General features: G+C 38.6%; 1 protein-coding gene across 5 annotated transcripts in view; it reads left to right on the forward strand.

Annotated features, from left to right (window-relative positions):
• Positions 1-1,512: 1,512 nt before the first annotated feature.
• LOC117317710 overlaps positions 1,513-14,369 on the forward strand; it is a 104,988-nt gene continuing 92,131 nt past the window's right edge. For 3 of the 5 annotated variants that reach the window (XM_033872597.1, XM_033872598.1, XM_033872600.1), the window contains exon 1: positions 1,513-2,550. In XM_033872597.1, the coding sequence (XP_033728488.1) occupies positions 1,794-2,550 (757 nt within the window). In that variant the 5' untranslated portion in view covers positions 1,513-1,793. The remainder of the gene's footprint in view (positions 2,551-14,369) is intronic. The other 2 variants (XM_033872601.1, XM_033872599.1) reach the window with 2 other exon arrangements.

Consider the following 14,369-nt stretch of genomic DNA (forward strand, 5'->3'; position numbering starts at 1 on the left):
ATCCCTGTGATTAGATAAATAATTTCAACTGACACCTGTGATAAGATAATCAATCGTAACTAACGCCTGTGATTAGATAAATAATTTCAACTAACGCCTGTGATTAGATGTCCCTGTTACGTCACGACATGACGTCACAAAGTGTAGCTCGGAATCAAAATGTCGATTTTCATGTTGTAAATCTACCAAGGTTTGACGAACTAACGGCATAGTTCTTCCAACTTTAGACACATAGTGCTTCCTTTCAGGCCAACGCGTTCATAATTCAACATAACTTATTTCATAATTGAGGTAAAATAAATATAGTTCATTTAAATGATACGACAAAATCTTAATCTGTTTCAAGTAAATATTTTAGACTCATTTCAGCTTCCGCTAAAGATAACGAAAGGAAGGTAGCTTTTATAAATAATATAGTCGTTTGTACTCCTCCTGTCAGATACGGGTTTTAAAATCCATTCAGTTTTTAAGCCCATTTCGACGTGCGCAAGTAATGGTATGTGCGGTGCTGAAAATGACGAAATGAGATTTTTATCTCGTAGCTTGCGGTGTTCATAAACATTCCCATCTCCATATGACAAAATCCAGGTAAAATTTAACACCTACGCTTCTGTGTGTAGGCAAAACAGGTGAAGTGAAAATTAACTTATTTACCGAATAGAAATACAATTAGGAAAATATTATTATTGATACGAAATTTGAATACTGGTAAAAATGAGAATTCTATGATTTTAGAAAAAAATAAAAAGGGATGACGATTCCAATATATGATTTATGTTTAACTGAGATTAAATTATATACCGGATTCATCATTATTTATGTCAAAATTACAAAATATAAGTAGTACGCCCGCGCGTGGCTTGTCCCCTATTCGGCTGTATGTTAACAACTGGAGTCGCTCCAACAATCACGACGTTATCATAGCCCCACCGAACCTTTAATTCTATAGCGGTTCAAACCTGTCCCGAAAACAAGGTGCTGCATGCTATATGCTAGACCTGCCGTTTATATACTATGCATATAAAATGGTTGATAATAAGTTTGTAATCGTTAGTCGAGTACATCGGTGTGGAACGGCTGTGGGCAGTATGAACTGAAAGTGACGTGATTAATCATAGGTAGGGCTTCTAACCTATCCTTAAAGTTTTAAAAATCACAGGTAACTCGCGTTTGATCGTTTTGTCAGGTGTGTTGTGTCCGTGTATTTGGTCTAAGTTTGGAGGTATGTACTAAAAGCTGACGATTCGCGGGGGTTGGACTTTAAACAACGTGTATTTCCACGGGAGGAACCGCTAAACATGTAATTTCGTCGTCCTTGAGTTAAAGTTTACACAGTAGCAAGCATTACCTGGGATTTTTCAGTAAGCGTCTGGAACATCGAGAGGAGAAAGGACTCCTCCCTACAGTAAAGGCTTATCGGCTTACTTTGACATTTCCGCACAATGTTTAAGCTGTGGGATGTATAGCTAGATTCAGAAATAGACCCGGTGAATTCCCGTACATGTATATATGTGCAGGAGACCAACAAAACGCTCGGAGCGCCGTGGAAGCCGAGGAATATTAACACTTCACAGTGCAGAGGGTACACACGAGATATACCTACACCGGTGTTAGTGGGTTCTACCACATGTGCGACTACCCCACAGAAATAAGTCCCCTGTGGTGTTCGGCGGACCATTGTTGGGTAGGTGTGGAGTGACCACATTAGATATACCATGCAGTAAAGGACTGAGACACAGAAGTGTTACACCAGGAGGACCGGACAGTAGCCCACGGCTGTACCCATCACAGACATGGGGCCCCCTAGTCTACGTGTCTGTACCAACTATACAAAGTTACTCTTTATGTTCTTTGTTTGTTTATTATACTTTCAAAATACAAATGGAATTACGCTGGACGGAAGGACAGGCTCTTACGCAAAATACCCTATATGGAATGCTTGTACAAATGCTTCAATTAGATTCGATTTCAAAACTGAGGAAGCGAATGGTCTTCTGATGTACACAGATGATTCCGGGACGTATGACTTCTTTGAACTCGTCTTAGTTGATGGAGTCTTACGAATGCGTCTTAATATCGTCGATGGTCGTGACGGAAGTGTGGAGTTTCTTATTGGAGAAAATCTAGCTGACAACAAATGGCACAAAGTATTTGTCCAGAGAAAGAGGATGGAGACGAGTATCACCATTGACGACGAGACCGATCTCACCCAGACAAGACTTTCCTATGGTTCGGATTTTAATTTCGGAGACATCCAAAATAATAGTGCAGTTTATTTCGGAGGAATGCCACAACATCACTTCAAAACCAACCTGAGGAATCTCGCTCTTCCTTCTGTTATGTTTGTGAAAAATCTCAGAAGTTCATTCCGAAATGTGATTTACGGAAATTGTTCATGTTCTTTGGTTCGTGCAGTTGCAGAACCAAGAGCCGGGCAATATTACGGAGTTCCGGAAATTTGTGAAACAACAAATAAATGTGGGGATTGTTTGTGTATTAGCGGAGATTCGAACTCAACATGTAATTGTGACGGATTAAGTTGTAAATCAAGTAAGTGTATTTTTTATCATGTTTTGTCGTTATAGACAGATGGTCGCTATAATGAGGTTTTATGTGAGACTATTTTGATTGGCAGTTTCCCCGCATGACACCGCAGAAGGTCTAAGACAAGGTCATTAATAATTATTTAATAGTTTTTATCGTCAGTAAAAAATCTCTCGGATTTTTAGGTAATTAGTTCATTAGGAGGATTATAACTATGCAAGTACATAGGTTACAAACATTTATAAGAGCTGTATTGGTAGCAGACGTTTTATTGCAAACATTGAAAACATATTTCATGAATTACAGAGAATGACGTTGTCACGAGACCTCATGCTGTGGTTTCATTGTTTATGCCAAAAATATCTTTTCTGAGAACTCACGTGAATGGCGTGGGGCCCTACTCCATAATAATAATAAAAAAAACCTGATAGACACACATGTTCTGGTACAGGACAACCGTACACATATCCTCAAATCTAGATAACTTGAGTACTCTCAATACAGATTAATCTTAGTCGCGTCATCGTGGGACATTACGCCCCGTCGAGAATTATGACGTCACCTAATTATATCGTAGATTTCTCGTATAGCGGTGTAAGATTGAGGAACTTGCGCCCCAGGATATTTATACACACAGTTTGAAGTCCCCATTCAGTAACAATACTCGATGACCTAGGACGAAATTTGACCCATTGCCGGTTCCATTCATTGAATTCAAGGTCTGTATACAAATCAGACGGCTCGAAGAATGGATTTGGACGTAGACACAGGACCTACAGCTGTCTTTAAATATATACACACATGTGCATGTCACATCGGAAAGGTCGAGTGGAAAAACAAACAATATCGCTCAAAGACGAACAATGTTATAGATAATTACTAAGTATAGAGGCGGGAGGTTTGGTATAGAGGCGGGAGGTTTGGTATAGAGGCGGGAGGTTTGGTACAGTTATTTCGAACACTTTCCACAAAACAATCGCCAATGTACGATGTAAGTTGATATCCTGCTGCTGACCAAAGCAAAAACGGAATAAAAACAACAAAATGCTCAAGATTTTATTTCGCACAAAACCGTTCTTTTTTCCTTATGTTTGATTCCTACCAGTTGTGAGCTTTCCGTGATAACGGTGTCATGTGATAGTAAGATATAACAACCGTCCAAATAGACATTGGAAGTTCTACATGCATAGCAATCTATCATATTGAACTGTGAATGAGGTCATATTTAACAGCACGTGCGATTTCTTGTACGAGAATGTACGTGCGATAACCATTTATGTAGAAGTCTGAGGTCAGGCCATCCTTTAAATAAATCAGCAAAACGTTGTTTGTGTGGGGATTAAAATCTGTATTTGTATATTCAATGAGTTGTGTAAATATTGAGGTGTTGTAGAGTACTTAAGTCCTATGGTAGATGTGATACCGGTCCGTACTGGCTGTCGTAAACATCCGGTATATAGGCTATAGGAGGAAAAATTCCCGCGCTTCTTGAGTATATTTATATAAATTATATTGATCATATATTAAGGATGTTTATTAAAGATAACCTGGAGAAAAAGAAAATTCAAAGAAAAATGTTAAAAGGGTTTCGATATAATTGCAAACACGTTAGTTTGTAAGATTTGGTGTCACTCTACACCGAGGAAAATAACTAACAACACACTGACCAGCCTGATTAACACATTACTTGTCCAAGTTCAGCCATGTTATCTACATTTATTGATAACTTTGAATGGAGATATTTCTTGTTGCATATGAATGAATGCAATTCAGTTCAAATTCGTCACTTCCGGTTTCTCGCCTGGTCTACCGGAAGTGCATTATGAATCATTGTACACAATTCTACAAACAGGTTTGTCGAGATTAACATTGAATAAAACAAATTTATTCATGACAGGCAAAGGGAATTTTAACATGCATTCGTCCAGATAATTTTTTATTATTGCAATATTTAAAATGTCAAGTCACGTCGCTTCTCCCTTAGAATATATTATACAAACAACTTCACATAACAAACATATTTTGTTTCCACAAAAGTCATTTGCTGCTATTTTCACATAATTTACCGGCTGTGGACTTATATGTACCTACAGTATACACTTTCAACGGTTCTCCCAAAAATACTCAAGATTTTATCGTGACAGCCAGATAATGACCATATTCATTACATAAAGTCATTAGGTTTGATTAAGGATCCTTACCCCGTGTATGGAATGAAATATAGTGAAAATGTCATTAAAGATTCTTTCCCCGGCTTAAGGACTATATAAATCTCTATATTTGATAAAGACTTAGATAGCCATAATTTCTAATGAAATACAACTTTTACAGGGAGGTATAAACGCTCGTTGTTTGTATGAACGTATTGGATATCGATCGAGGAAACAACATTAATTCGTCGTGTATATGATTCTTATTTTCATCTAAACATAATAGAATATATTAATAGTATGTATTAGCTGCGTGCATACACTAACTAATTGCCCACAACACTCTACACCAGTTAGAATTATCATTTACTCAATGATGTAAGGAACTACTTAAAATAAATATGCATTTAAAAACGTTTTATAAACACCTGAAGAGATAAATCAAACATCTTACACGCCTTTATGGAGCATCTTTGTCAGAACAGATATTATAATTATTCAAGCAAAACCTGTTTATGTGGACTGTTTGTGCATCGGTAGGTACTCGAGCACAACAGTACACCCGACATTACTGGTGGGTGTGACTAAGTCCTCGTCCACATACATATACTCACAAGCTTCCGGAAATCAATTGTTTATCTATGAGTACATGTATACATGAACGATTTAACTGAAACAGACCGAGCTATTGATAGATCACACAAGGCGATATGTATACACTAATTGGAAACAGGCCTGTATTCTCATTTCATATAATGAAAGAATAGCCCATGTATTAATCACTGACAAAGCAGTCATACGCTTAGCTATTTCATATAATTTGTTTTTGACGTAAGATTGACCTTTCGCCGAATGGCGACACTTGACCTCTAACGCATGGTCAAAATACAATCTACCTACAGCGCGCGCGGGAAGCGGGCCATATAAGGACTCAGTAAGTTAATGATTTGAATAGAGCGGACATCGTGAACCATAACGAGTAGACACTAGACCATTGTTGGTCTCGAGTAGATTATGTGTTGTTGGTTTTGGAAGTGAGATTCCACGTCAGTTAAAATATATTTCAGAAATGCAAGGGTTTTGCTTCTCGATTAATATATCCTCTCTATACAGGAAGATTTGTGTCGGTATAGATATCCTCTCTATACAAGAAGATTTGTGTCTCGGTATAGATATCCTCTCTGTACAGGAAGATTTGTGTCTCAGTTTAGATATCCTCTCTGTACAGGAAGATTTGTGTCTCGGTATAGATATCCTCTCTGTACAGGAAGATTTGTGTCTCGGTGTGGATATCCTCTCTGTACAGGAAGATTTGTGTCTCGGTATAGATATCCTCTCTGTACAGGAAGATTTGTGTCTCGGTATAGATATCCTCTTTATACAGGAAGATTTGTGTCGGTATAGATATCCTCTCTGTACAGGAAGATTTGTGTCTCGGTATAGATATTCTCTCTGTACAGGAAGATTTGTGTCTCAGTATAGATATCCTCTCTACACAGGAAGATTTGTGTCGGTATAGATATCCTCTCTGTACAGGAAGATTTGTGTCTCGGTATAGATATCCTCTCTATACAGGAAGATTTGTGTCTCGGTATAGATGTCCTCTCTATACAGGAAGATTTGTGTCTCAGTATAGATGTCCTCTTTACACAGGAAGATTTGTGTCTCAGTTTAGATATCCTCTCTGTACAGGAAGATTTGTGTCTCGGTATAGATATCCTCTCTGTACAGGAAGATTTGTGTCTCAGTTTAGATATCCTCTCTGTACAGGAAGATTTGTGTCTCGGTATAGATATCCTCTCTGTACAGGAAGATTTGTGTCTCGGTATAGATATCCTCTCTGTACAGGAAGATTTGTGTCTCGGTATAGATATCCTCTCTGTACAGGAAGATTTGTGTCTCGGTATAGATATCCTCTCTGTACAGGAAGATTTGTGTCTCGGTATAGATATCCTGTCAATATAGGAAGATTTGTGTCTCGGTATAGATATCCTCTCTGTACAGGAAGATTTGTGTCTCGGTATAGATATCCTCTCTGTACAGGAAGATTTGTGTCTCGGTATAGATATCCTGTCAATATAGGAAGATTTGTGTCTCGGTATAGATATCCTCTCTGTACAGGAAGATTTGTGTCTCGGTATAGATATCCTCTCTGTACAGGAAGATTTGTGTCTCGGTATAGATATCCTGTCAATATAGGAAGATTTGTGTCTCGGTATAGATGTCCTGTCAATATAGGAAGATTTGTGTCTCGGTATAGATGTCCTCTCTGTACAGGAAGATTTGAAGATTTTCCTTAGATCACATATAGTGGTAGTTTATCTTCATTTTCATGCTATCTTTGACTATCAGTATATTGTTCGTTGCATATATCCGTCCTCATGCCAATAACAGCACCAAAAACATTTTACAGTATCGACAATTGACCCGCCATTCTATCGGGCTTCACCAATCAAAACAGATCAATGGAAGCCGGTCGTTTTTTATGGACGGGTATCACCTCCAAAAGTCTGACCTGTTCAATTATTTACATGAACCGGGTACTGTCTAGAAAATTTCCCCGACATTGTAACAGTAAACCAATTTGTGGCCATTATAACTACATCTTTATATATCTGTTGCTATATACATGTACGGATCACGGAATGATTACGTAACTGGCTTTAGCTAAAATGTAATGGCCGCTCTAAGTTCCATTACTGTTTCGATGTCTAGAGAGTTTCAGTATGAATCACAGAAATGAGACTAGCTGTTATCTCACAGTGTTATCAAGAACATCACACATTTATTTAAATATAGTTATTCTGTTATCCATTCCGAAATGATAAACGTATACCGAGTTAAGCCTTTTCCTGTGTCGACAATAAAATCTTATTTTTTAAATGTTAAAATATCAGATGCATGTTTTAATGATTACGAACAGTCTAAATTCTTGCAATCGGCCAGTCCACGATTTGCGAAGGCGTCTGTTAGGAGTACTGGCAAAATCGTATTTTTTTTTAGTTCCTGTGTAATTTCATCACGAAAAACGTCTAAATATTATATACACGTAAATATATAAGTAACTATAACTTCTAAATCACAGGGACCCGAGGATCCCCGAGATTTTAGTGTCTACCACAGGGACCCGAGAATCCCCGAGATCTTAGTGTCTATCACAGGGACCCGAGAATCCCCGAGATTTTAGTGTCTACCACAGGGACCCGAGAATTCCCGAGATTTTAGTGTCTATCACAGGGACCCGAGAATCCCCGTGATCTTAGTGTCTACCACAGGGACCCGAGGATCCCCGAGATTTTAGTGTCTACCACAGGGACCCGAGAATCCCCGAGATTTTAGTGTCTACCACAGGGACCCGAGAATCCCCGAGATTTTAGTGTCTACCACAGGGACCCAAGAACCCCCGAGATCTTAGTGTCTATCACAGGGACCCGAGAATCCCCGAGATCTTAGTGTCTATCACAGGTACCCGAGAATCCCCGAGATCTTAGTGTCTACCACAGGGACCCGAGAATCCCCGTGATCTTAGTGTCTATCACAAGGACCCGAGAATCCCCGAGATTTTAGTGTCTACCACAGGGACCCGAGAATCCCCGTGATCTTAGTGTCTATCACAGAGACCCGAGAATCCCCGTGATCTAAGTGTCTATCACAGGGACCCGATAATCCCCGTGATCTAAGTGTCTATCACAGAGAACCGAGAATCCCCGTAATCTTAGTGTCTTTCACAGGGACCCGAGAATCCCCGAGATTTTAGTGTCTACCACAGGGACCCGAGAATCCCCGTGATCTTAGTGTCTATCACAGAGACCCGAGAATCCCCGTGATCTAAGTGTCTATCACAGGGACCCGATAATCCCCGTGATCTAAGTGTCTATCACAGAGACCCGAGAATCCCCGTGATCTTAGTGTCTACCACAGGGACCCGAGAATCCCCGAGATCTTGGTGTCTATCACAGGGACCCGAGAATCTCCGTGATCTTAGTGTCTATCACAGGGACCCGAGAATCCCCGAGATCTTGGTGTCTATCACAGGGACCCGAGAATCTCCGTGATCTTAGTGTCTATCACAGGGACCCGAGAATCCCCGAGGTCTTAGTGTCTACCACAGGGATCCGAGAATATCCGTGATCTTATTGTCTATCAGAAGGACATGCTGTGTATGGCTGAGCGGAAGTAACCACCTGCATTGTATACTTCATTACGTAACACATATAGACAAGTATGCTAATTACTTTCGTATGTAAGTACATTGACACATGTATCTGGGTATATCTGGGTGTATTATTTGGTAACTGACATATGTCGTCGAGACACGACGACTTGTAGGTAACATTACTCTTTCTTACGAGAACGTGTCACTTACGCACTTTTTACTTAAAACGAAGAATTTGACATATTTGGAAAACGCATCAATTGTTAGTTATGTGTTTTTACGGACCAAGGTCGTAAACTGGGAGTCATGCTTTGCCAACCGGAAGTTATTTCCCAGCATGCAATGCTGCGATCTATAAGAAATATCTCTTTGTAGAGTTCAGAAAGGTCACAGTCGTACAAAATAGATTCATGAAGAGTAAACCTACACCTCATTCACGAACACAATTCCTCAGCAATACACGTTCAAGTCGCCATGAAGTGTACCTGTGCGCGAGAGAACCTGTCTGTCTACACCAGGGTAACTGTATTCGGCTTGCTAGATCTTGACGGGAGAAACATGGCGTATGAACGATTTTATTAACCATGTTATCCTGCTGATGGTCAATTATTTCATTGCACAAATACTGTTAGATACATGTAGTATGGGTTGGGATATTTATTTGTCAACAATATACAATGTTAAGGAAGATTTGCACTGCATCCGCCTTAAAAGCATTAAAGATTAACATCACCATTGATGGTATACATGCACCTAAATCATAAAAGTCTCGATCGAATTGTATGTAAATGAATGAACGTGGATTTCGCGTGGTGGGTATCTTGAAGAATAGTTTCCTCAGAAATATTTTAAATTTTAAAATCCGAATTCGGATTACTCGATTTGCTGTGATATTTCAGTCATTAGATACAGTTCCATCATCTGTCATACCTAAACAGGTTGATTGTATACGGGTAAATGCACGATTTTACGAATCGGGTAATATGCTTCGTATAAATGATTTTATTCGTTAATTGGAATTACCAGACGTCTGGAGTCCTAATGACGTTTGTAGACTATACTACGTATTTACAGAGGTGAAGTCATGGCCTGACATAACAAGTATACCATGAGGAAAATATTCCCTAATGTACATCGAGAATTCACGCCTTATTAAAATTCATAAAACTCTGCATGAGAAGAATCTGTGATCTAACCAACGTTCTGGCACATTACCGATGGTAAGTGTGGACGAGTTTGTCGGTAAATAACACGGATGCTATTGAATCTCACGCCTGGGTTGTTTTGTTAACCAGTCGAGAAATATGGAGCATTTAACTATGCAAATGAAATATATTTATTGGTGCTTCGATTGGTAATCTTTTAAAGATAACGAGTTGAGATGATGTTTAGTGTAGGTTAGAGGAAACATGTACTATATACACGTAAATTACACTGATATTTGGAATAGTTTCCACGCAAATCTCAAACCATCTGCAAGATGACGACCTCAAGATGACACGTAATCAAGGGTTCAAAGAACATAGTGTATATGGAGAACAGACATAATAGATTTTCAAAATATGAACGATTTCTTGACAGCCGATGGGGCCGAGAATAGGGTATAAAGGATCAAATACTCGGATCAACCATACTATCGACTATCTGTCCCCAGATTGGACGCCGATGTGTGTGTCTGAAGTGTTCCTATGGCATTACAGTTGTTTAATGTATTATACCTGTCGTCTGCTTATAATTACAAAGATACAAATCTTAAAAATTATGCATAATTTTTAATTGAAGTACGCACATGATGATTGAACTTGTTATGTTGAATTGTTAATTTAGACACACAGTGACAGTGTATATATAACAACTACTTATGGATACAGTTTTAACTTGGTTGAGTTTTAAACATTTTTTTTCACTACCTACCGTAAATTTGTACGAGGTTGCTCGCAGTAGGATTTTTGTCGACATCATATGCTTTATATGCCGAGCACGTATACAAGTTACCAGTTATGTCTGTTTTTACAGCTAAGATAGCTATATAGGCTATATGATCATTACATATAGGTAATACTTAGATATATAGTACGTCAATGGGACTCTTTGTGGGTGAATGACCACGTGACCATAAAGGGCGACTTTGTTGTAGTGTAATGTATACGGGGACATGGGACATGGTAGCTGAATATGTAGATAGACGAGAGTTTGTAATGTATATAGATTATGTATAAGAAACCGGTTTAAAAATTTGATATTTTACAACTTGTTTAAAAACTGTATTCATAAATTATTGTCTGATCGATGAATCGATGGATTCCTTATATGTTAAGCATAAAACACATCAAAGGCCAAACAGGGTCAAACAAGGTCAAATAGGGTATAGAAAGGTCAAACTTAGTCTGCCAATGTCAAACAGATTCAAACTGAGTCAAGCCATGTCAGAAAGGGGATGGAAAGGTCAAACTGAGTCAATCGAGGTCAGCCAATTGCAAGTTAAAGGGTTAAGGTGAAACAAACGTTAGTAAATACTTTCCGCAGTAGAATTCGTCTGTTATTATTCCTTCATAAATCACTGCTGTGACATACACAGGGGCACGGATTTCCAATCCACTATCTCTATATATATGTGTGTGTGTTTTTTTTCTTCTAAAATACGGGTATCTACAATACATACAATATATATGGACCGTGGGTGGGAAATCCGTGCAAAGTTCCTATGGATACATGAACTGAGTATTCTGACATTCTGTCTGACGTCCGACCCCAATCATTAAATCTTGTCTAATCGAACTGATGCAAGATATAACCTCGATATAAGTAATATTGACCGGTGTCCCGTTAGACGTGTTCGTTAGCTCTCGTTGACAAACACGGTGTAGGTATATATATCTCTAGTGTATAGATAGGTATGTACGTATATCATTCGTACTTACTATTAAACGACAATTACCATTGTCATATACATATAAGAAAGTGCCGGGATAGGCAAGGTACAATATGTGTGACACAGTCTGTGTCTGTCAAACCATCGCCATGCACATTTGTGGTCGGTCGTCAGCCAATTATATGCAAATTATTGTCTAGTGACTGTGCATAACAAATTCGGTTAAATGTTATGATGTACAGGAGCTGTGAATACAATGGGAATTCTTAATGACTCATTCTAAAGAACGTTTGACTTGTAACATGTATATGATCACATAAAACAAACGCTCAACAGACTTGTCGTTGTAACTTGTTTTGTCACCACTCGAAACACTCTTGCTTGTCCACAATTTTGCGTTCCCCGGATTCAAATCTACGAACAGGACAAGGTTTTCTGAACGGGGTCAGAATCGAGACACATTTTACTGTACGTACCACCAGTATTGTAACAGAAACGTGTCATTTAGTTGTTTTCACTCGAGTGGTATTGAACACGATGAATAATTGAACAATTTGTAAATTAGTTTCTTGTACAGAGAGCTATTTGTGTCGTCCTCACACTTTAATATTTCATACAGCAACAGTTGATAAGCCGCGACATGACGCGCTGTAGTATATTACTGTGTTAGTAAGGACACGTGCGAGACAGATATTGACGCATGTCAATGCCCTACGTTAAACATGTACGTTGTGTGTATAATGTCATACACCGACAGCGAGTAGAGAAACAAATGTTGCTGTTTTTTTCTTCTTTTTTTCATAAAATTATTTTTATCTATCAATTTTTTCACATTTTTCTTGATTTTGCATTTCAAATCCTTTTTGTTCTAAAAAAACATTTACAAATTCTGTGGAATGAGCTTGTCATTAAGGATGTTTAGTATACTATAGCTAAATACAACACCGTTTACGTTAGAGCCGAGTCACGCGTGCGTACATATAAATATATATGATATAAACCAATCATTGAAATTTTGTTATTTTTGATAATATTTACATTGAAGCTTTGTTATGCTACATTAAGATCAGTTGTAAATCAGAAAACGTAAATTGAATCATTATCATAATAAACTTATAGTATTCACGAGCCGTAAACACTAGTGTATATATTGTTATAAGTTAGCATAGTTCTTACTACTCCTGTTCACAGACCGTGTTAATATCCATTCACCTGGAACTAATAGAGTCTGTTCAGTACGGCGATAGCTACAGGGTTAAACAAACTACAGTTACTACATTATGTACTATGCTATTAACGGCCAAGTTACCTCAACCTCGGCGAGTTTACATGTTTCCGATATTAGAAGTGGCACTATGGCACTCTAATATACACCGACAGAACACTGACTACTGTAACGGGGGAGGGGAAATGTAATGACCTGGCCGGGACTCGAACCCGGGACCTCCGACGGACAGCCAGCCCAGTTCACAACAACTGTATACAGTCGGTGAGACGAAACCTAGCAATAGGCGGAGTCATCTCATGTAGGCGGAAAACCAGAGATTAATTGAAATAGACACTTTACCGGATAAGATGACATTGTCACTTTAAAGAAACATGGTATTCTAGTTTTATAAGGATCTGTAGATAAACATTCACAATATGTGTCGATATTAGACTTAATTATAAACACGATATCCAATACCACACGCGGAAACGATTGAAATTTAGATATCTGAAATGCTATTTCAGTTGATTCAAAACAATACTGATACAGACATCCCGTCAAATGGGCACGTAGACGCTGCCGCCTCCATCCAACAACTGTCCCGTTAATTATTAGCAATATGGGGGAATACAAACGTCTGTTCGCCCCAAATTCACATTCTTGACCCAAATCTTTCAATTCTGACAGATACACGTGCGTTTAGAAAATTGTGAGAAGGAAAGATGAACATCATTGCCAGGAAAAAGCGTCTTTAACACACTGACGTTACATTCGACTTCCGGTTTCACCAAGTATATTTGTTTTGCAAATATTTTCAGCATTATTAAAACTTCCCAGTCTTCTTGGTTTAGGGTATCAGGGAAAATGTGTTCCGTCGATGCAAAGAAAAAATCCCATTACTAAACTTATAAATACCTACAACCTCACACGCTTCATTCAAGTGGTGCTCTAATTGTTAGTTTGGAGTACGGATCATGTATCCGGAATCTGGATTACCGTGCTCGGACTGTATTTTAATTAACACCTCATTTTGGTGGAGTAATGAATGAACATTGTAAACACCCCTTCTAGCTAGACTAGATTGCTATCAGGTGGGGGATTGACAGGTTTATAAGGCATAGGCCGGCTTGTGTTGAACCTTTTAGGCTGCCAGTTCACGTTCTATGCACGTGCGAGGTATATACAGTGTTATGTTTATGGGGACCCCGCGCGGACCCTGTATAGACGATGATGAATTTGATTGGATGAGTACATGTAACCGGCAACAGGTATAGCCACATTTTATGAAAATAAAAGGGAAATGTTTAACTAGAGATTAAAGGATTGTTAAACAGTTTTGTGCCCCTTTATATCAGTTTTTTTCCCGTTTCAACCAATATTGATATTTCAATATTTCTTCAATGCGAATATGTATTATAGCAGGTCATGGTATACAGT

The sequence above is a fragment of the Pecten maximus genome, chromosome 19 (assembly GCF_902652985.1).
Source record: "Pecten maximus chromosome 19, xPecMax1.1, whole genome shotgun sequence".
Classification (NCBI taxonomy): Eukaryota; Metazoa; Mollusca; class Bivalvia; order Pectinida; family Pectinidae; genus Pecten; species Pecten maximus.